The 24,323-nt window shown below is 45.8% G+C and overlaps 2 protein-coding genes across 2 annotated transcripts; one reads left to right on the top strand and one right to left on the bottom strand.

The window, feature by feature from the left end:
• Positions 1-1,872: 1,872 nt before the first annotated feature.
• On the bottom strand, positions 1,873-11,203 carry LOC121587928 (pyridoxal-dependent decarboxylase domain-containing protein 1). Its single transcript, XM_041905294.1, has 8 exons — positions 11,130-11,203; positions 10,465-10,852; positions 9,446-10,375; positions 9,080-9,361; positions 8,934-9,002; positions 4,360-5,015; positions 3,959-4,273; positions 1,873-2,922 (listed from the first exon to the last, which is right to left on the bottom strand). The coding sequence occupies exons 2-8, from the start codon at positions 10,576-10,578 to the stop codon at positions 2,544-2,546; spliced, it is 2,745 nt and encodes a 914-aa protein (XP_041761228.1). The 5' UTR covers positions 10,579-10,852; positions 11,130-11,203; the 3' UTR covers positions 1,873-2,543.
• Positions 11,204-13,164: 1,961 nt separating this feature from the next.
• Positions 13,165-16,225, top strand: LOC121590055 (neutral alpha-glucosidase AB). Its single transcript, XM_041909422.1, has 3 exons — positions 13,165-13,277; positions 13,389-15,893; positions 16,009-16,225. The coding sequence occupies exons 1-3, from the start codon at positions 13,165-13,167 to the stop codon at positions 16,223-16,225; spliced, it is 2,835 nt and encodes a 944-aa protein (XP_041765356.1).
• The last annotated feature ends 8,098 nt before the right edge of the window (positions 16,226-24,323 follow it).

Raw genomic sequence — 24,323 nt, forward strand, 5'->3', positions numbered from 1 at the left:
GTTGAGCTAGATAAATGATTCAAATCGATAGTAAAAGAGATTGGGCCATGTATTCTTGCATGTTTTAAATACTTTGAGTCCCAGTCCTGAGAAATTATACTTAAAAAGTACCACATGTTTCAATCCAGGCGAACGTGAAAATATACAGAGCATTGTCATCTGCCCAAAACACCAAACCAGCCGAAACCAAACTGGTGTAAACGGCTTAGTTAACTGTAAATATTGAAAGCCAATTTTTAATGGAACATGACCACGTGGCCCGGGAACGCAATATTTAAACCAACAATTAATTGCAACATGTCTTGTAGAGCGATTGGGTTGAAAATATGCCCCTTTTAATGTTGAAATGAGTTAGCGTGTTTGTCAACTACTCAATAATAGTCTTAATTGCATTCAGAAACCTGATCGTGCAACTTACATAAATGATATTAATACAAATATTACGCTAAAAGTGAGATAGACGAATACTTTAAGTGCACACGCACTCGTCAAATAATGTTGAAATCTGTTTATGTGTTTAAATCGTTTAGTTGGTATTGCACTATAGTAATGCTTTATTTTTAGCAAAACGTGTTAATTGACATCATTACTTTAATGCGGTCATTAATCGTCTTTCCCTGTAAAATATTTTGCGAGAGGAATTCTTTTCGGACTCATTGTGTGTTATTGCACCGATCAATTGTAGCGCGATGATCCTGCAACTTTCTGAGATCATGCAGACGTTGGTGGATCCAACGGTGATCTAAAGTAGATGGCCGCACATGATACTCTAGGAACAACGGCCTGCGAGTACGGCATGTACAGTAAGGATTCAAACCTCCTTAATTCATCAGTTCACACAATTTTGTTTTATCTATAGCTATTTGCTCACATTACAACGTTTTTTCCGTTCCACCCTGCTTGCTTGAATAAGCCTAAATTTTGGCACTGTCTAAGGCCTACTGTCTTGTGCTGATTAGGCACTGAATTGTGCACTAATGAGAAAAATGTACCTTTTAATGGAAAGAATAAACGTGTGATTGAATGTGACGGATCCGACCGGTCATTAGTTACCGTCTTTCGGTCGGCGATCAGGCCCATTTTTCGGATGTTCAAGTCACCTGACTGTGATATGACTGTGAAACAGTTTCAACGTGCGTTTTTTTTTCAATATTTTTTTTATTTACAAATACTTGATAACAAACAACTGCTTGTGAGAAAATGGGGATTTGGATTAGGAGATAGTTAGAGAAAGATCCAGAGAGAAGGTGAGAAAAAAGTAGTAGCTGCTTCGTACTAAATTTTCTATGTTTGTGGGATGTTTAGCGGAGCTAAGTGTGGAGCTGTTTTTTTTTACTCTGGTAGAAATTTGAAGGAAAAACCTCCTTCCCGCAGGAGAGTTTGTAGTGTGAAATAGGTAGAAAGAGAAAGAGAGAGACAGAGTAAGAGTCCGTGGAGGAGTAATCCAACTTCCGGTATTATAAATAACAACTATTATTGGGTTTTGTTTTTTCTGTATTGCTACTTAAAAAAGTGATTCGATTTTTATTTTCCTCACCCTTTTCTAAAATGTATCTGTTTTGTGTTGTGTTAACGTTCTATATCTTCGTAGGTATATTGCTTGTTTTCTGCAACACGCGTCAGTGTTTGTATGTATGGTTTGTTTATTATTGCTACAAGATCGTAAGAGTTGTGTCTGTGCGTCGACGCATTCAGATTAATCCAATGTGCTACAAAGTTTACGTCCTTTAATTCTGCAAAGAGCATATCCCCCCCCCTCCCCCCCTTCGGCACGCTGTGCCTCGGGAAGAAAAAAAAACTAATGTGAAAACATCCTCCCATTGGAAAATTCTATTGTTTTGTCTGCATTGTGTGTGTGTTTTTCTTCTTCTGTGTTTCTGTGTATCATGCTTGCCCTAATCTATATAGTGTCTGCTTTTAGAAACTACAATACATATTGGTATTAGTGTATGCATGTGTGTGTGTTATAAGGTGCAAGTTTATTTTTTTAACGCTAAAACTAATATGTTAAACAAATACGTTAACAATAAGCTAAGCACACAGTGTGTGAGAGATCGATCGGTTCTGGAATACTGCAACCACCGAACCCTCACCTGTGTTAATGGGTTGAAGAAGGCCCTGCACATATTTCATTTCATGGCCTCTCTGTGTGCTAGTCGTACCTACTTACTTTCGTACCGTCACATTTAACACTAGATAAGCATAGTGTGCATCGCTGTAAACAAAATACAAACACAAAAAAATCCCAAACAAATAAAACAAATCAACTCGAGGAGCTTTCAGCTTCAGCCTTCGTGCTATCGTTGCTTTCAATTACGATCTAGAATGGAATGGTTTTCCAAGCAAGGGCATAGGGGAGGGAGACATAGAAGTGGGAACGATCCCGAACGATCGAGAAGAAAGGGGAACGCGGAACTTAAAAACATTGTTTAAAACGAAAAGCTTTGGTAAACGAGAACTCCGCTATTGGTGGTGGTGGTGGTGGTGGTGGTGTCGGTGAACGGTGTTTCGTGTTGTCCACTCCAGTCGTGCTGCGTAACGGTTCATGGTTCGGCTGTCGCACCACCGTCCGGCGTGGGCGTCGTCGGCTGCGGTTCCACAGCTGCCCTGCTCGTACCAGTCGGCGATACGGGCTTCGTCGCTGGCGGGACGGAAAGAGAAGCAGCCGTAGAGGGAGGAGGAGGCGTCGGTTGCTGCTGCGGCTGCGTGGCTGTCGGCGAGTGGGGTGACTTGGAGCGGGCCGGCAAGCTCGTGCGGCCAGCACCGACGCCGGACAGTTCGCTGCTGGAGCTAGCGTTGCGCGAATGTTGCACCGACCGGTCGTCCGGATCGGCATTGATTGCCTTTTGTACGAGCGGTGCCGGTGGAGCCTTGTTACCCGGCAGCTGGTGCGACGTTTTCGGCGTCATCTGCATATGGTATCTGAGCGAGAGAGGAAGAGGACATAAGAGGGTATTATAGATAATGATAAAGTGAGGCCATTCAGGGAGTTGAATCAAATAATGGTTGAATCAGTTTAATTTCTACAGCACTACAAACACTGTAAGCAAAACTCCACAGCTGTTTGCAAACTTCTTATGAGCGTTTGAGCAATTCCACTATATGCTGGCAAACCTCCATAGCAACGTTGCACTTCTCCACTAGCCATTTGAAAGATTCCACCGAGTGGATCAAATATAATGATGTACTGTCTGGAGCACACCCACGACTCCGATCCGACTCCGACGTTTATTAGGACGATTCTGACTCCGGAAAAATGGGAGCCACGAAATCCACGCAGGGTCGGAGTAATCCGGAGTCGTCCGGAGTCGTCTGGAGTAGGTCGGAGTCAACCGTCCGGTGCAATCTGCTTGTAATCAGGCATTTCGTTTCGTTGTGTTTTTTTTTTACTTTTTCTTTCACTTTACGCGTGTACTTCGTATTCAGGCCTTTGATTCGAAGGTCCCTCTGAACGACTCCAATTCCGGGCGACTCCAGCCGCCTCCGGACGACTTCGGGCAATTTCGGACGACACCGAACAATGCTGGGCGGACCTACCTTCCAGAGTCGGTTCCGAAATTATAGGACACACACCGTAGTCGACTCCGGATTTTTACCAATTTTACCCATCACTTCATTACGTACATAATGATGTGTATAATGTGCACATCATTATTCACCGCCACCAAGATGTTTTTCAACAGCTGTCAAATGGCGTATTTGCATCAAAATAAAATTTTAGATCTTACACATGATTTTCAACACACCACAAAGAACTGTCACAGCTCGATCCAGCTAGAGACGTGTAGAAAATCATGTGGAAGAACTGATATTTCATTGTGATGCAAACATTTGACAACTGTTGAAAGACATCTTGCAAGCAATGAAAAATATTGTTGACATTGGATTGCCTCGCAAAAATCCTGTATTTGATTCGAACCCCTGTATTGCCTATATGGCATAAAAAAAGCAGACTTACTTGTAAATATTTTCCGTACTCTCGACGACACCCTGCGTTAGATTAAGGCTGCGACCCTTCATGCCCGTCTCCTTGGCCGGCGGGGACCACCAATTGACGACCCGTCCAACCAGCGGCACCTGCCGCAGTATGCCCTCCTGCCACAGCTTTTCCTCCGCCTCGCGCTGCAGATCGATGGTTGCCGCCTCGATACCCTTCTTCAGGATTTCCGACATCGTGTCGAGAATTTTGGAGTTCTCCTGCACGACGCGCGCCGTCTGCACGACCAGCTCCAGCAGCTCCTCAACATCCGTCTCGCTCGTCACCATGCCGAAGCTGAGGAGAAGAAGAAGAACAAGACATGCCTTATACTTGCAAAGCTTCCACGCACACGCTTCAGCCCCACATGTGGCAACACCTACCGTACACAGATCAACCCATCGCTGCTTTCGGCGTGGGAAAATGCACTATCGGTTGCCTGCAGCGCCTCCACCAGCGCCGTGTTGAGCTTGTTCAGCTCACCCTTCGCCTGGTCGGTGAGGAGCGTCTCCCAGCCCTCCGGCACGTAGTAGACGCCGCCGAGGCCGGCCCAGTCGTGCAGCTCAATCAGCCGCAGGACGCCACTCGCCGCCACCAGCTGCTGAAACCGGGCCCGGTGCCGGATGGTCGAGTGCAGTATCTCGATCTGCGTCTCGATGCAGCCGGCAAACGTGACCAGCTGGTCGGGCGTTAGCCGGGGCACCTGATCGCCGTACCCGGGCACGAACGGGCAGTAGCGGATGCAGATGCCGTGCTGCTCGTGCTCGATCATTTCCAGGCTGAGCTGGCCACAGTCGCGCAGCAGTATCTGACCGAGCCAGCTGTTGAGCCGGTCGTAATACTGCGCATTCGAGGGGTTTTTCTCCACGGTTTGGTGTGCCGGTTTCGGTTCGTCGGCCGATTCTGGCGCTGCCGTGGTTGAAGTCGTTGTGGTCGCCTTGGCTGGGGCCTGGTCAGATTCCGATTCCGTTCGGTTGCGCGTATCCGTGTGGCCATCGAACTGGAACAGTAGCACCGGTATACTATGGTCGAACAGCATCTAAGAGTAAAAACGGAAATGATTAGTTACGATAGAATAAACCTTTTAAATCTTTTCCATGATGAGTTGCTTTTACAAGATAAACAAAATATTGCTGTAACAGTAAACGGTATTACAAACCAGTAAAATTAAGCGGTCGCTGAATCAATCGCTTATTTCACAGCGAAAACAGCAACATTTATCTAGCAATCAAGCATTACGAAAGCTAGAAACTAGTCGAAGCGTTTGCGTAAAATAAACAGCACACCTACTGACCACTCGCTAAATAGTGAATCATTTATTTGTCTTCACGTACTTTGCCCTATACAATTAATTAAACTTTTCTAAAAAACACACACAATTATTCAATTAAGTTTCAAGGTCCGACCATTTTCAGCGTAGTATTCAAAATAAAAAATAATGGATTTGAAGGAAATTTTAGTATTTTTCCAAACAGGTCTATGTTCAAATAATAAACCAGTTTTTTAGTATTGATTTCATTTTCCATACAATTTACAAAAAATCGTCTGAAAATGTTGTACAACACCGGGCCCAGATGGTGGATTTAATCCAGGGGTCGGCAATCTTTTAAGGCAAAGGGTCAAATTTAGTAAACGATCGAAATTGTATTTTTACACTTAGCTAATTACATTACAAATTTAAGAAACGAAATAAGTGGTAAATGCTATCAAGCAATGTGATTGGTGATAATGTTGTTTTGCTGAAATAAAGTCATCCAAGCGAGGTTCAAAATCAATAATTCCTATTATTTTGTATAATCAATCAAAACAACATTTTTTTCTTTATTTTTATAGAGACTTTTAGCCAATTGGCCTCATTCGCCTGTTCAAAACAACAAAGCAAGAGCTATATCGCTTCTTGATAACCCCCTCCTCCCATGCCGCAAACATAATTTGGATTTGGATATTCTAGGGATGGTAAAAACCCTTAACGATCAAATTATCGAGAAAAAACGTATATTAGTTAGCTATCAAAATACTTTGATTACTTGGTAACAGATGCTAAGGCGATGTTTTGTGTGTGTACATAGGCATCAATAGCGAGACAACCGCGCAAAATAAGTTAATAGCGAGCGCAAAAATTTGCTTTTTATGGTTAGAACGCCAGTTTCTAAGAACAATTGTTGTACACGTTAACCGTAGTGTCTATGACAAAAAAAAAATACACGTTGTTCTATGACCGCCTACCCGGGTAGGACCATACATGTTGTATGAGAGATTGCAGTTTTGGTGATTTAAGAGCTAAAATATTTTGATTTGCTCGTCAAATTTGCATGAATTTTTTACCAAAGCTGCATCTTCTTATTGTTGAACTAAAAAAAATTTAGAAGTTGAAAATTGTTTTTCTATTTAATTATTTTATGCCAAAAAAAATTACACCGTATTTCTACTACCGCCTACCCGAGCAGTACCATACATTTTGTATGTGGGATTGTAGTTTTGTGGTTTCAAAAGCTAATAACTTTTGATCTGCTTGTCGTATTTACCTCAATATTTTATCAAAGCTGCATCTTCTTGTTGCTTAACTAAAAAAAATTTTTTATGTAATTTTAAATTTGTTTTTCTATTCATTTTGTACTCTGTAAAAAATATTACGTATTTCTACGACCATCTACTCGAGTAAGTCAAACATTTTATATGGTAGTTTCACGTATTGCGGATATAATTTTAAAGCTTATAATTTTCGCTCTAGACAACATTTTGAAATGGAAGTTGTCATAAATTTGCGTTATGGTGTTAGCTTACGACTAAGGTATAGTATTTTTGAAAATCAGCGCGATCTTTTTTGGTTTGCCAAACAACTTACGTCGTCATACTGGCCTATACAGGCTTTAGAGTTTTTTTTAAATGTTTTTGTGATTTTTTACAGGCTACGGGTGGCAGTCCCTACTATGCTTGAAACCACGACAGGTATGTTGTTAAATCGTGTGACAACTCAATAAAAGTCCCATCATGGGTTCATGCCTAGAATGGGCCGTCCTCTCGTAGCAAAGTTTGACTATCCGGCTACGTGGTAATGAGTTAAAGCCTGTATAGGTAGGCATGCCGCATAGGACGTTACGCCAAAAAGAATAAGAAGAATTAAATAAAGCGATAATGTTAATACCAGCTGTTCATAATACAATAACGTTGACGAATGATAATGCATTTGGCGAAAACCTCTTTGTTATGCATTTTTTTTAATCTCCTTCTTCTTTGGCACAACAACCGTTGTCGGTCAAGGTCTGCCTGTACCCACTGGTAAAGTGAACTTGGCTTTCAGTGACTGATTGTTAACCATAGCAGGATAGTCAGTCCTACGTATGAGGGCAAGGTCTATTTGGGGCTTGAACCCATGACGGTCATGTTTTTAAGTCGGACAAGTTGACGACTGTACCACCAGACCGCCCATCTTTTTTTAAATTTATTTTTTTTTAAATATTAACTTTTTAATAAAAATAACGTTATCAAAAATTTGGCCGAAAAGTTCATTTAACATTCGTTTAAAGTAATATGAAATTACTAAAAACTAAAAAATAGCAAACATATTTTTTTAAAGACACTGATCAACGATATAAGGTATTTTAAATTACAAAATAAAATAGAAACAGCTTATTTGAAATATTTTGACTATACCATATTCGTTAGCTGCCAACATAACGCAACTTTAAGACAAGTTTGTTTTTAAAATGATATCTAGAAATTTTACAATCCCCAATGCTTCAAATTCCCATACAAAATGCTTGGCTTACTCGTGTAGGTGGTCGTATTTTTTTGAGGAAAGATGAATGGAATATTTCGTTTCAAAATTTCATAAAAAAATATCTTAAGATAAACAACAAGAAGATACAGCTTTGATAAACAAATTCATGCCAAAACGACAAGCAGATCAAAAGTTATTAGCTTTTTAATCCACAAAACTGCATACAAACTGCAAACATACAAAATGCGTGATCCTCCCCGTGTAGGCGGTCGCAGACTGCTATGGGGTACAAATCGAAAGAAAAAAAAATATTTAAAAATATCATATTGTTTTGGACGAAGTAGTATAAAGCCTATTTTCCAGGTATTCTATGAATGTCAAGTCTGTACGACTTTTCTATCAAAAGTTATTAAAAAATAGAAGTTCAAAAACTACCTTGGCGGTGATTTATACTAGGGTTATAACAACATCCAGAGGATTTTTTTTCGTTTTCATAAGTGAACATATTAATAAAACAGATAAAAATGAAATCAATAAGCACAGCAGGCGCTTATATTGGGTATCGTTTAGTTTTTTAGAGATCCGCTACATTTGGCTTTTAAATATGTTGTTAATATCCATCGCCGTTCTGTCTTACATTAACAAGTCTCCTTGTTCGTAAATCATCTTCATTTGTTCACGTTTTTTTTACTCTGAAAACGTTGAAATAATGGAGAAAATGTTTCAGCGTAGAAGCAATAGTTGAATAGGATCAAAGGTTTGCATGTCCACCAGTAAATAGTGTACGGTAATTTATATATTTTTTTCTTCTCCTTTGGCTCAACAACCGTTGTCGCTCAAGGCCTGCCTGTACCACTAAATGTACCTCAAAATAGATCAAAGATCATGTTGTTCGATGAAACGGTGTTCCAAATCCGGTTGCAAAAATCCATAATTATTTTGAACAAATCTCCTAATTATTTGAATGTTTTCTAGAAATGATTGCAAACCTTCATAGTTCCATTCCAGTCGCATTTTTGAATTAAGTATTCCATTGTTCAACTATTCTACATTACGCTATTGCACAGGATCGAGCACTTGAGCATAAAAGCGAAATTCTATGGAAACCCCCCAAAAAGTGTTTCCAATAGTGAAATTCAACAGGAGCATATAATGGAACACTAAATTAGTTATAAAAAATAAAGGAATCCATCAAATGGATAATTCGTTATGTTTTCGTTATGAATTATTACTTACATTGTAATTGGCAGCACCTTCAAGATAGTATCGATACTGGTCGCTGGAGTCGTGAGACGCCACTTTACTCTGTGTGTGTGCGTAATAAAAAAAGACAAAAACCGCAATTAACACATCTACTAGACGAACAACAGGTAACAACATACCAGCACATTAATTCCCTCGAATTGCAGCAATATCTTGCCGAGCGCCTGGCACGAGTCGAACGCGGAAAAGATGCGCTCGATCACGGTGTCAGCGCCAAGCGCTTGCAGCACCGCCCAAACGCTCAGACAGGACACCCGATTGGACAGGATCGGGTCGCTGTCGAAGACGGTGCTCGGTTTGGCGGTAATCGTGCTCGGTTTGTGTACCAGCACGGACGGTACGCCGGTCAGCCCGAGCCAGCTGTTAAGGCTGAGCGTGAATGAGTTGGGCATACGTTTCGACTAAGGAAGAGAGGAAAAAAGGGACCCGAACCCCGTTGTTTGTTAAAAAAAACGCCTAATTTGTGTGCACCTAGCGAAACGTACCTTGCCCATCCACGTGGCGGTGAGGGCGAGCCCGGCCAGCCCGAGCCCCTGGCAGTGCAGCCACATGCGCTGGGCGGCGCAGATTGTGCTGAGCGCGAGCAGATCGTCCGATACGCCGGTGAGCGGGCTGCCGACGGTCGCGAACAGCAGCAGCGGCTGCCGCCCGGCCGCCTCATCCATCGTGAGCATGCTGTCGAGCTGCTGCAGGTCCATCCGGCCGCCGCACCCGTCCGGTGCGTCCTCGGCCCGCTGGCACGGCACGACCCGAATGCAGGACAGCGGCAGGCCCAGGTACCGACAGGCATGCTGCACCGTGTACAGCTGGGCCAGGTCAGCCAGATAGATCGTGTGGGCGGCGGTGGGCGGTCGCGCGTCGGCCCTCGCCTCGCCCTGCTGCTGGATCAGGGCGAGCCGTATCGCCTGCAGCGTACACTCCGCCTCGTCCCGGCAGTAGTTCGTGTGGCAGTCGGCAAACTTGAACAGCCCCCCGAGCCACCGGGCCGTGTCGGTGGCGAGCCGCGAGACGACCCGGGCCAGCTGGTGCCGCTCGAGCGCCCCGAGGTAGGCGGCGGTCGAATGCTGCAGTATCGCCAGGTGGGACGCTTCGTCGAGCGGCGGCAGCACAAACTCCTGCTGGTCGGTGCCGCCATCCTCCTCCGGCAGCAGGGTGGCGAGCAGATGCTCCAGCGAGGCCAGCACCTCGGCGTGCGGCTTCCGGGCCAGCTCCAGCCCGTACACCCCGGACGCGGCAGACGCCGACCCGGACGACTCTTCTGACGAGTCGCGCCGCTGCTGTGACGTGGGCGGCTGTGGCGGTTGCGGTTGCGGTTGCGGCTGCGGTTGCGCTTGCTTCTGCCCTGCCCGCACGTACTCCAGATGGTTCAGCATGCCGGAGGCCTGCGTCTCAATCTCGGCCAAGCTGGACCGAACCTGTCGGTGGGAAGAGGAGGGGAGAAGAATGTTGTCAGTGATCGGGGGGCCCACGTCAGGAGGCGCGCTGCTGATGACGCTGCTCTTACGATCGAAGCCGCTATCTCCGTCTGCTGCGTTTGCACCTCTCGCGTCGCCATCGACGGTTCCTCCTGGCCCGGGTCGGTCGGGCCCGGACCCCCGTCCACCTCCGGTTCCTTCATCCGGCACCGTCCTTGGGTTAAAAAACAGCCACAAAAACACGCAAACACACGGGAGGTCTGCGTTCGGCGCGGCTGGGGGAGTGAAGCACGGACACTTTTGCTCTATGCGAAACGGTACGGGATTATTTATGTGGCAAAAACGTCATCGAAACCAATACACAGTCGTGTCGGGGGCTGCAAAACGCCACGGATAAGCCGTACGGCGCGGGTTGACGTACGGGTTAGGTTAACATTGACCGGTTTGCTTGACTCGCTTTGTAGTGCTTCGGCGCTGCTGTAGTGTGGAAAAAAATGAAAATAATCAGTGTAAAACTGCGAGATTATTTTTCGAAGCTTATCGAAGCGTTTTAGAAAAAAAGGATAAATTGTTGACACCGCTTTCGACGCACAGAACTTCTCATAATAATTGCAAAAAAAAAATCATTTTTCTCCCAACTTTTATTATACAGCGAAAACTTTCTTAAATTACTTGCTTTTAACGTAAAATGAAGTAGAATGAAATAAGTTTGTATAACATCTAAAATTGTATGATAAAAATAGTTAATGCTTACTTCTTGCTTCCGATGGGAGCGGGTTCGACACCCTTGGAACAACTATTCCCAGAATTGCTGTACGTCAGCTGTTTACTGTCAAGCCGGCATGGAACGTGTGAGCATGAGCGAGATAAACAACATGCCATCTGTCGTGTGCTGTCGATTTTGTCGACAGGTTTGGTTTGTTGTGCTTTGTGCGCATTGAAAATTATGCATGAAATTCTTTTTTGAAATTTTTCATGCAGTTGCATTTTAAATAAAGCATGGAGGAACATACTCCTAGAACAATTTGCTGTTAGTTCATTTTGTCAATGGTTCGACTAGTTATAGAAAAAAACCTGTTTTGCGTAAACATCCAAACTATGGGCGGTATACAGGTATTCCCCAATATACGCCATAAGGTGTACCAATTGTTATGCCATCGAAAAAAAAATTAAGAAAAGAAACTGGTTATTTCCCAAGTGCCACAAATCCACTAAACGACCACTAAACGGCTTCTAAACGACTCAAGTTCTCTACCTAAACGGAATATAGAAAGACTTCGTTTAGCAGACGCCAAACGACTCATGTATTCTAAAAATAGCAAAAAAGCTGGTGGCGCTATCTGTTGGTGGGATACCCCAACCAGTTGAGCTTCATCGCTTGGAGGAGAGCTTTCTCATTTCCTCTGTACTGTTGTATGGTTTTGCATTGAAGTTATGCATCGCTAGAACTAGAACGGCGATACGATTGTTTAAATACTAAACTCCAACGGAAACCACCAGCACTGAAGCAATTGAGATTTGAGCAATGGTCATTGGTGTTGATACCCACGTATCTAACCACACGACCATTTATATAGATTTTTGCTCAGAAAGTTAGAAGGCTATATAGGTCATAATAAAATGCAACTTGTCGAAACACATTGCAAGAAAAGGATAGCAATATAATGATGAGTTGTAATACGCCATCTATTGATCAAACCAACGAAGCTGTGGAGCTTTCATTTTTTTTCTATGGATATTCAATTTTCCAGTCGTTTAAGCTTAATCTGTGGCGCTTGGGTATAGTGCTGCGATAATTATTTTAGATATAATGTGAGTTTTCTAACCCGCGAAATATAAACAAAAATGGTCTGGCATTCAAAGTGTTAATCATGCATAGTTTACCAAGTTAAGCGGAAATTCGAGGTATGCGGTATTTTGCGTTCGTTTTTAGTCCCCATCAACCGTGTATCTCTGGGACCGCCTGTATTCGCGTAACTAGGGGAAAGACTGTACGCATGCGGCAGATTCGCAAGTGCTGTCATTAACGTCAAATCCCATACAAAAGCTTGCGACAAAATCGTATGCTTCGAAGTTCTGACCACTGCCTTAGGCCCGTGTCTGTGCTCCATCGGATGCGATTTTATCGGAAGGCCTGTCAAAATTTTATATGGAATTTGACAGATAACGTCGGACGTGCGATTTCGTCGTACGACGGAATCAAAAAATTTTGATTTCGTCGGACGCCGCATCCGATTTTATCTGTCAAACTAAATGTGTGGTGTTTTGTAGGAACAATCTCAACTTAATTTTTCATAATCGTTATATTATTAAAATCATCCAAATAATCGCAATATTATACGAAAAAGCGTTTGACAGCACGTGCGATAAAATCGCATGCGATGGAGCACAGACACGGACCTTACGCTATTGCCTCCGATTCGCATTAATAGCGTATGTTGGAGGTTGCCTGTACGTGTGTATAAAAGTCGACCTTGCACCTGTCAGCCCTACAATCTGACGTGTATCGCGTACTGTTGGACAGTTTTGAGTCGACATTCGGAATAGCCTTTGGCTCTGGAGTTGAACGGGGCCTGGAGTACACATCCCTGCACACACAACCGATATCATCGATCCGGACCAGTCCGGTGGTGTCCTTGGCCGAGCAATTGATCAGTAAATTCGGTATCGTCGTGGTCCATCGAAAAGCGGTGGTAGTGCGACGCGAAAAAAGGGACTTTTCTTACAGTTTGTTTACCTCGCGAGACGCCCAGCGGCTAGGGCTAGGAAGCAGCGTAGCGGAAAGCAGAATGGCCGCCGCCGGGCAGGGAATGTTGCTGCTGGTGGCCCTCTGTCTGTTCGCGTCGGTCGCAAGTGTCGATCGAAACAATTTCAAAACCTGCGAGCAGAGCAGCTTTTGTCGGTAAGTGTTGAAAAACCCTCTGTCCCCTCTATCTCTATGTGTGTGTAATCCCCCTGATTTCTTACATCCCGTTTACTGTTCCATGTGTGTGTGTGTGTGCGTTCTATGCAGCCGGCTGCGCTCACTGGAACCGCAGACGAGCGAGTTCGAGGTGCTGCCCCAGTCCCTGCAGCAGTTCAAGCAGTACATTACGCTGACGCTCGTGCACCAGCGCACCCGGCATGAGTACGTGCTGAAGCTGGCCTGCCTGAAGGGGGCCGGCTCGTTCCACATGCAGGTGGACGAGCGGGAGCCGCTGAGCGTGCGGTACCGGGTGCAGGAGGCGCTCGTCCAGGAGCCGCAGTACGCATCGACCAAGGTGGAGAGCACGTCCGGCACGCTGATCATGGTGGCGTGCGGCGAGGCGCCCGACGTGAAGGCAGCCATCCAGGTCGCCCCCTTCAAGGTGGACTTCTTCCAGCAGGGCAGGCTGGTGGTGACGGCCAACGGCAAGGGCATGATGCGGTTCGAGCATTTGCGCCGCAAACCGGAACCAAAGACCGAGCAGCAGCTGCAGGAGGAGGCGGCGGCCGACCGCGGCGAGCAGAAGGAGGACGGCGGTGAGCAGCAGGCTGAGCCGGCCGCACCGGCCGACGACGATCCGGGCGCGTGGGAGGAAAACTTTAAATCGCACCACGACTCGAAGCCGAAGGGCCCGGAGGGGCTGGCGCTCGACTTTACCTTCCCGCAGGCGAAGGTGCTGTTCGGCGTGCCGGAGCATGCGGACTCGTTTGCGCTGCGGCACACCGCCACCAAGGGCACGGATCCGTACCGGCTGTACAATCTGGACGTGTTCGAGTACGAGCTGAACAACGGGATGGCGCTGTACGGCTCGGTGCCGGTGGTGTACGGGCATGGCGAGACGGCGACGGCCGGCGTCTTCTGGCTGAACGCGGCCGAAACGTGGGTGGACGTTTTCAGCGCGAACCGGGACACGGACGTGGTGTCGTCGCTGGTGAACCTGGTGTCGTGGAACAGCCAGACGGAACCGCCGGCCGCCAACTTCATCTCGGAGAGCGGCATCATGGACGTGTTTGTGCTGCTCGGGCCCGGCCCGATCGATGCGTTCCGCCAGTACACGGAACTGACCGGGAAGGGGCCGCTGCCGCAGCTGTACGCGATCGCGTACCACCAGTGCCGCTGGAACTACAACGACGAGCGGGACGTGGAGATGGTGTCGGCCAAGTTCGACGAGTACGACATCCCGATGGACACGATGTGGCTGGACATCGAGTACACGGACGGCAAGCGGTACTTCACCTGGGACCATCACAAGTTCCCCCATCCGGTCGAGATGATCCGCAACCTGACCGGGCTCGGGCGCCACCTGACGATCATCATCGATCCGCACATCAAGCGGGACGGCGGCTACTTCTTCCACAACGAGTGCACCGACAAGGGCCTGTACGTGAAGAACAAGGATGGCGGCGACTACGAAGGCTGGTGCTGGCCCGGCTCGGCCAGCTATGTGGACTTCTTCAACCCGGACGCCCGGCGCCACTACGCCGACCAGTATCTGCTGACGAACTTCCGCGAGCAGGCGGACACGGTCGGCATCTGGAACGACATGAACGAGCCGTCCGTCTTTAACGGGCCGGAGGTGACGATGCTGAAGGACAACCTGCACCACGGCGGGCTGGAGCACCGGGACGTGCACAACCTGTACGGGCACATGCAGCTGGTCGCCACGTTCGACGGGTTGCTGCGGCGGGGCGAAGGGCGCCTGCGTCCGTTCATTCTGACCCGGTCGCACTTTGCCGGCAGCCAGCGGTACGCGGCGGTCTGGACCGGCGACAACATGGCCGAGTGGGGCCACCTGCAGGCCTCGATCAAGATGTGCCTGTCGCTGGCGGTCGCCGGCATCAGCTTCTGCGGTGCGGACGTCGGCGGCTTCTTCGGCAACCCGGACGGCGAGCTGTTCTCGCGCTGGTATCAAACGGGCGCGTTCCAGCCGTTCTTCCGCTCGCACGCCCACATCGACACGAAGCGGCGCGAACCGTGGCTGTTCCCGGAGGACGTGCGGCTCGTGATACGGGACGCGATCCGGAAGCGCTACCGGCTGCTGCCGTTCTGGTACACCGCGTTCTACGAGCACGAGCGGCGCGGCCTGCCGATCATGCGGCCGCTGCTCGCCCACTATCCGGCGGACGTGAACGCGTTCGCGATCGACCATCAGTACCTGCTCGGCGACCAGCTGCTGGTCGCGCCCGTGCTCGACCAGAAGCAGCAGCGCAGCCGCGACGTGTACTTCCCGGTGCGGGCGGACGGCCAGGGCGACTGGTGGTACGATTGGGACACGCAGCAAAAGCACACCGGCACCGGCGTGGAGGCGATCCCGGTCGACAGCTACAAGGTGCCGGTGTTCCAGCGCGGCGGCACCATCATCCCGACCAAGGAGCGGATCCGCCGGGCGTCCACGCTGATGCGCCACGATCCGTACACGCTGACGGTGGCGCTGGACCGGGAGGGCCGGGCCAAGGGCACACTCTACATCGACGACGAGGAGAGCTACGAGTACCGGCACGGTCACTACCTGTACCTGGAGTTTGAATTCCGTGACGGTGTCCTCAGCAGCCGGTAAGCTCCTTTTCCATGCTCCGAACGGGATGGTCACTTGGCGTAACGTCCCACCGTTTTATGAACCATTTTATTAAATCATTCGTATCGCTCTTTTGTTTTGTGCTGCTTGCAGGAAAATCGACACGACAGCCAGCTACAAGACGGACACGTGGCTCGAGCGGGTGGTTATCGCCGGGCTCGGCAAGCAGCCGACGGCGGCCACGCTCTACACTGACGCGTCCGGCGCTGCCAGCGGTCGGTTGCATCTCGAGCGGGACGGTGACGTCGTGACCGTGCGCAAACCGGGCGTCTCCATGCGCGATGCCTGGTCGATTCGGCTCGATTTCTAAGGGGGGAAGGAGTGGGCTATGGAGTGGGTTACAAACAAACTTTTACTAGCAAAACTCCATCATTTACTGTGGATGCCTTTCGATTCGAAATGGCGCCACTTTTTCACAGTGGACAACGGCTATACAAAGCTTGCAAGATGATGCTATTATCACTTTGGTCATTGATTTTTGGTAGTACTCAACAACAACAAATAGCATAATCACTCAAGCTTTTTTCACGCAAAAATAGTTTGAAAAAAAAAAAAAAAAAAACTTCGCGCTCACGCATGGTCGCAGCCATGAGCCGACGCATGGAGTGGAGTCATAATAATTTTCACTGTCATTTTTTTTCGTTGTAATCACACGATATAAAAATTAAAAATGTTACAGCCGTTTATCCACTGAGTACTGATGTAGTAGAACAATGTGACATTTGGTCTAACAAATTTTCTTACCAGAACATTAATATTAGACCAGCGAGTGGGAACTACTGAGCTCACTGCTCATTCACTAGGAATCACTGTGTCCCGGACTGAACTGAGGAAGGAAGGGATCTCTCCCTCCGAGAGAGAGAGCGAGAGAGAGAGAGAGAGAGAAAGAGCGAAAGAGAGAAAGAGAGAAAGAGAGAGAAAGAGAGAGAAAGAGAGAGAAAGAGAGAGAGAGAGAGAGAGAGAGAGAGAGAGAGAGAGAGAGAGAGAGAGAGAGAGAGAGAGAGAGAGAGAGAGAGAGAGAGAGAGAGAGAGAGAGAGAGAGAGAGAGAGAGAGAGAGAGAGAAAGAGAGTTTGGAAAGGGACTTACAAAATTATGTGACCAATTCCGAGAGTAGAATTTTCAATAAAGCAATCGCTTTCCACAATCCTATTTTCATGTTGTTTGTTCCATTAATTATAAAACACGAAATGCACATCCAGCATCCAGTTTGCTCCAGCAGCAAGAATTGGACTGAGAATCAATGCTTCGTTTTCGTCGTCGTACCTGCTTGCCGGAGGCTCAGTCCGTGTTAGGACCTAAGTGGGAGGCCATGTATTGACGACGAAAATCTCAAGGTGGTAGAAGAGTTTTGCTATCTTGGGACGGCCGTTACTTTGGACAACGACATCAGCAGCGAAATCCGGAGACGCATCGTACATACTAGTAGTGGGTGCTCGGAATCGGACCTACCCGATTTCGATTCCGTGTTCGCAATCAATTCCGGAAACGATTCCTGTATTGGCTCCGGAATCAATTCTGGAATCGGAATCGGCTCGGGAATCGGAATCGACCTGGGAATCGCAATTTGATTCGGTAACGGGATCTGAATTGACTCCAGAATAGTGATGGGTAATCCGGAGCGGAGTCATAAATCAACTCCGGCTCCGGTGCGTAAAATATGACTCCGACTCCGGATCATAACCGGATTTGACTCCGGATCAGTTCGGATCAGTCCGAATCAATCTGGATCAGTCCGGATCAGTCTGGATCAGTCCGGATCAGTCCAGATCAGTTCGTGTAAATTGTTAAAACTTTTCGTACATATCCGAAACCTTACTTCAGGGGTCTCCAAAATACGGCCCTCAAGAGCTTACAATGCGGCCCACGATGACTTTACCAGAGTTAAAATAAAATATTACGTTATTTTGACTTTTTAAATAAAATTATATTTTTTACTTTTCCTAGACAAAAATCAAGCTTTAGTAACACGAAGCTGTACAAGTATTATTAGTATTTTGTTATAAAAACGAGATTTAAACGGTCACTCATCAGTTAAAGGTAGCGTCTAATAGCCCTCAATATAGTTATTTTTGAAGCAATGCGGCCCACGAGCTGAAAAGTTTGGAGGCCCCTGCCTTACTTGAAAGTCAATGGTCAAACGAACATGGACAGTCAATTTTGGGAATTAGCAATTGCAACGTCATCGATTTAGCAATAGCAACGTCATCGATCCGGACTCCTACGGACTGATCCTGACTGATTCGGGCTGATCCGGACTCGGAGTCGATGAGCCCGAACATTTTCCCGTGCGCAACCCCCCCCCCCCCCGCTAAACAGTCCGGAGCAACTCCGAGTTCGACCCCGAGGGGTACCGGAGTCGGATCGATCCGACTCCCAAACAACAATTTATTCACCCATCACTACTCCAGAATGAGAATCAGTTCTTGAATTGAAATAAGAAGTTTCAGAAGCGAAATCAGTCCAGGAATCTCCATGAGAATGGATCGTTTACAAGTAAATTTGGATTTGGGTGCCAATGATCCACTACTCAAAACGATTGATGTTTATAATAGATTAGGGTTATCAGCAGATTTCAAACAATCCGATTGTCAGCTGCGTCAGCATATTCAAGTTAGTTCTAGGGCCATACTTTAAACATGTACACTATAAGCATTTAGTTATTTAGGCATACTGCCCGATAACTTTGACTTAAATAAATAAATAAATTCTTTGCGGCTATCAGGACGTAGCATCATTGGATCCAAATACCTATTCTTATGGATATCCCGAAACCGACTCCGATCTCGAAGCCAATTCCGTATTCGAAACCGAATCCAGATTCAGATTCTGGAGCCGATTCCGATTTCGATTCCAGAGGCGATTCCAGAGCCTATTCCGATTCTGGAGCCGATTTTGGAAACTTATTCCAGACCTACTACCCGGAATCGATTCAAGAAATCTTCGGAGCTAGCCGGAATCGATTCCTACGAAAACTTCATTTTTCCCATCACTAGTGCATACTATGGGCTTTACCGACTGCTGAGATCCCGAAGACTTCGAGCCTGCACGAAATGTGAGACATATCACACATTAATTCGCCCGGTGGTTCTCTGTGGACGAGAGTCTTGGACCATTCGAGCGAAGGATGCAAATGTTCAGTGTGTTCGAGCATGGAGTTTGGAGGAGAAGCATGGACCACGAGCTTGCTGAGCTGTACGGCGAACCGACCATCCTGATGGTGGCGAAGGCTGGCAGGATACGCTGGGTCTGGGGCATGTTATGAAGATGCCGAGTCCATGCCCCTCCAAGAAGATGTTCGACAGCGATCCCCAGTTCGGCATAAGACGCAGGGGAGCACAGGGAACTTGATGGCTGGATCAGGTAAAGTGAGACCTGCCGGAGATCGGGTGGGTCTACATGTATGGGAGGCTGCAACTAGGGACCGAGCATCCTGGAGAATCATTGTTTAATTGACCGGGCCATGTCACGACGACGTGCTCTATCGTGAGTAGGCCAACAAGATAGAGAGAGGGAGAGTTCCATTCTTCTTCTTTGGCTTAACAACCGTTGTCGGTCAAGGCCTGCCTGTACCCACTTGCGGGCTTGGCTTTCAGTGACTAATTGATTCCCCCCCATAGCAGGATAGTCAATCCTACGTATGGCGGCTCGGTCTATTTGGGGATTGAACCCATGGCGGGCATGTTGTTTATGTCGTACGAGTTGACGATTGTACTACGAGACCGGCTGAGAGTTCCATTATCAATATTAATTTACAGGTTTTTGCATGCAATGCGTACTTCGACTCCGTTCGGTGTTGTAGGAGCCGGCACACTTATCTAATAGACTATTGGGCCGTTTATTATCTGCCGTTTTACTTCGTTGGGGGTGTTTATGTTAAATATGGTCAAACAATCAGTTGAAGTACGCTTCGGCTTCCCACTCTGATGGATTCGACAGGTGAAGAGAGATCAGAGACCCTGATGGATGGACCTATTATCTCCTTACATGTCTACATGGGGCAGGGTGGGTCACACACACACCGCTGTCAAGTATTGTGTACTTCACGATAGCTTGAGCCTTCCCATATCTCGAAAGTAGGTAACGAAGCTGTAATAGTGACTGTGCTGTGAGTTGAGCTTCTTCGTCGATCTTATTCAACGTGACAAGGGCTAACAAGGGCGTGTGTTGCATTCGTTATTGTTTGGTTGTTCCGCTGATCCCGAGGGCTTACGATTGTCATCATTCGTCACCGCTGTGCCTCCGATACGGTGACATTCAATAGTCTGATAGCATTGATTGCCCTGTCCGCACAAACAACATTAGCTTAACGATGGTACAACCAACCGATCGAAGCCGCCAATGGCGTTTTAATATCGCAATGTCCCATATATTTATTGGCAGCGTTTAGTTTCACCATTTTTATCCACATCCTCCACAACCGGGGCAGGCGATTATTTGCCCATAACTTCGCGCTGTTGACAGTTGCTTGCGCGCCGCCCCCCGGGGACGCTGGTGTAGAGCGAGAATTATTTAAATCCATCCATGCCTAAAAACGCTAACCTTGTTTCTGTCACCCATACAACCTCCACGGCACACACACAAGCGCACCCGATCAAGCCGTATCCTGCATCGGGTGCATACATTTAGGCGCGTTCGGTTTCGGGCCGGGCCAACGGTCGGACTTTTGCCATCAAAACCGGTCCGTTTTTATGATTAGTTCGTGTCTGTGTGTTAGCCACCATTGCCGGCGCATTGTGATTGACAATAAATTTACTGCACCCTGTCCCGCGCGTCCTGTGTGTTTGCATTGCGGGTATGCCAAAAACGAAAACAAAAAAAAAACAACAGAAAAAAAAACAAAAAAACCAAAAAGTATGTACATGGAAGGGACCGAAGCTTTCGGTCCAAAAGTTGATATCGCGGGTGCGCGAGAATGTCTCGTAACACAGTCTAGCCATAAATCAATTTTCCTCATTAATAACTCATTCGGGACCGATAAATCACTTCGTAATGATGCCTTTTTTTATTGCCCCTGCCATTCGCCAGCTTTGTGGGCTTGGGTTTGGGTACCGGTCGGTTGCGGATGCGCTCGCTGGAGTTACGCATGGCGCCACATGCCACTCCGACCTGTAGAGCGTCGGAAAGAAGCGAACAGAAGTGACAAGTGACTCCTGTGAGATGGACCGCACCTGCACCAAGACACCGGATGGTCAGCGAATGTATAATTTTAATGCTTTTTGTTAAGCTGTTAAGAGTTGTTAGGAGGGGTTACGAACTTGGAAAATTAAAATTATTATATTCAGTTGTTTATTGAAATTAATCTGAAGATTTAGTTTTTCTCGTTTTATGTTCCACCGAAGTTCGCTCTTTGTCATTCGCAAATACATCCACCTGAATGCTGAACTGAATTTGCTCTAGGGCAAAGGTTTTACGATGCAAGTAAGCGGAGCGATCGTGTTAGTTTTGAGCAGAAACACATGATTCTATAATAAAAAAATCCTCTCCCGATACAAACAAATGCAAAAAAGGTAATAGATAATAGTAAATAAACCAAACCGAAGGCACTCTCCATTGCAGCCCGGGCACGGTGACGACCGTTTCGAGTAGTGGGACAAGGCCTCGCGAATTGGAATACCCGCCGTGGACGACGGTGCTGTAAAATGTTTATTGCTCAAGTTGTTGATGTCGCTTGTAAAACAATCTTCTGACAGACCTCCTTCCCTGACGGCTGGGTGAAATCGAGCGTTGAGTAATTTATTGCCAATAGGTTTAGCGGGTTTTTGTTTGTTTATTTGTTTGTTTGTTATGGCCTGTGCTCGGTGCGTTTTTGGTGACTAGTTGGCTAGTGTAAGTTTGGCGTTGGCTTTGCATTGCTGCCTTTGTGTCTTGCGGAATGGTTTTAGGCGTAACTAGCCACGTACTGTACTGCAGATAGGTACATGTTTTATGGCAAATTTTAAAGGGCTAAACTCGATTTGCGTCAAGCAATCAACTGGCAGACGTGAGCCGACATGATGTACCATGAAACGGTGACATCTGAAAATAGGAAATTGCTTACTTGTAGGCGAGTATTGTTAACAAAAGTTATGCTGCATTACATTACGTGCATTCGTACAAAAATGTAAAGTCAAATGCTTTGAGAACTTAGTGGGAGCATGACCGAACAATATGTTCTGCACGAATATACTCTGAATTGTATTTCATGGTATTTTCGTAATTATTAATAATACACAACTGTAGGGATTCAGATAGGATTCAGATGGGATCGGTACCAATCAAATCGAAATCAATCTAAAGTTAAACTTATCTAGAACAAAGTTAGGTGTAATTTGAATTAAGGTAGGAAGTAAGAAAGAATAAACTGTCTCTTTGATCCACTAACCACCAAGTAGTACGGTTGACTGTAACAATAAGCACAACAAGAACAGCATACTCACTAGCACGGTTAAAGATCTGCAATCAAAAATGTGCTACCCAATAAGGCGTCATCCATCAATTACGTAACGCAAAAGTTGCAAATTTTCGACCCCCTCCTCCCTAGTGTAACAAACTGTAACGTTCGAAGAAACTCCCCCTCCCCCAAATTACGTAACAGATGGACCCCACCCCCCTCAAATAGCTTAGTTTATAGAACAAAATCAGATATTTTGAGATTTTCTTTTTTTTAAACTTTGTTATGGTATATTGACAATTTTTTAAATAAACCAAAAAATTACATTATATTTAATATAAAGAAAAGTTCTTCCATACAGTAATCAAATTCAAAAAGATGCTGCTAACCGGATCCTCAGCACGGTTTGCAATGTGATTGCATCACCATCATCAGAAGCGTTTTTTTTTTATCCAGCCACCTTCTTGGTCCTCCATAAATATGTCTATCTTTCCAGAAATGTTTCTTTGGCTTCAGATGTTATATCATCATAAAATTAATTATTCTATTTCACATAACATGTGATGTCCTACAAATTACGTTAAAAAATAGTAATGTTTGCTAGAGTTTCTGCTGCATTTACGATATATTTATAATATTACGACCAACGATCAACTCTGATGAAAAAACGGCTGACTGCATAAACTTCATCTCCAATTTGTTTGAAACGAATTGAGTTTGTTAGGAGTTTTATTAGCAAAACACCTGTTTACAGCGTTACAGATGATTTTCGTGCCTTTTGCTTCCAATCAAGTGGCACGCACACTGTGGTCGTCGCAGTAACGGAATGCAACGTTACTGGGACGATCCTGTGTTAACTATTTCCATCTGTCCGTCTGTCCGTGGTAACCACATTCGACGGACCAAATGACGGACTATTTGGCTGCGTAGGGCATAAAAAGTAGCAAGTTTTTCCGCAAAGGTTGTGAAGTTACCAAAAAGAATCCTCATTTTTTACTCATTTGTTATTCGAAAAACAAAACAAAATGCTTTCCGTAACACCAATTAAACTCCCCCTTTCCCCATGTAATAAATCGTAACGTTTGACGACACCCCATCCACTCCCTATCAGCGTTACATAATTGATGGATGACGCCTAAGATCTGTTAGTGACTGTCAGCATATATAATACATTATTTCTATATTTTGTTCGCGGTGTCATGTGAATTGTTTGTTCATCAGTCTCCGTTAAAATGTACCGTTATTTCATTCACTTGTTCTAGTGCTCCAATAACTTTCGTATATTGTATTTATGGCAAGCCTCTACCAGGATCTGAGACAGTAAAGACAGTAAAGACTCTGAAATAACCAAGGCTAACAGGATGCTAGGAAATATTCTAAGGACAAGAAGAATGTTCCACCAGCCACTGTGCTTAAAATCTCTGTATTGTTTTGTTTTCAGCTTTTTTTATTTTTTTTTTTGGAAACATTAGAGTACAGAAGAGCATATTTGTTGCTCAGTGCATATTTGTTTTTAAAGTACTGACTGGTCACATAGATGTACCTCAATTGTTGTACTCAATGTACAAGAGAATGTGTACATCCCAAGTAGAAATTTAAGAAACAGACATTTTTTATACATTAACCATCGTTCTCGCTTGTATTGAGCTAGGGATCCTTTACTTTAGATGTTCACAACTTTTAATGACTACTCGAGTGTAATTGACTTGTTCTTTAATGTTACCAAATGCTTGCAACGCTTAAAAGAACATATAGTGCTAGATCATAGGAACGTTTAGTTAGGTTTAGTTATAGGTCCCTTAGTATTTCAGTGATGTATATAGGCCACGGAGGCCAACTACTTTACAAAAGTAAATAAATAAATAAATAAATAAGTATGATGTTAAAAAAATACAAGCTGAGGCAAAATAATGGGTGAAAGTAACAATTCACCTTCGCCGGTTCTATACTTGTATTGGTTTAGGAACTTGTAGACTACAAATGTTTATTTATTGCTCTTTCCCTTTCCAGTAGTGTATACTTTCAAGCCGTATACGG

Source organism: Anopheles merus, chromosome X (genome assembly GCF_017562075.2).
Source record: "Anopheles merus strain MAF chromosome X, AmerM5.1, whole genome shotgun sequence".
Taxonomy (NCBI): domain Eukaryota; kingdom Metazoa; phylum Arthropoda; class Insecta; order Diptera; family Culicidae; genus Anopheles; species Anopheles merus.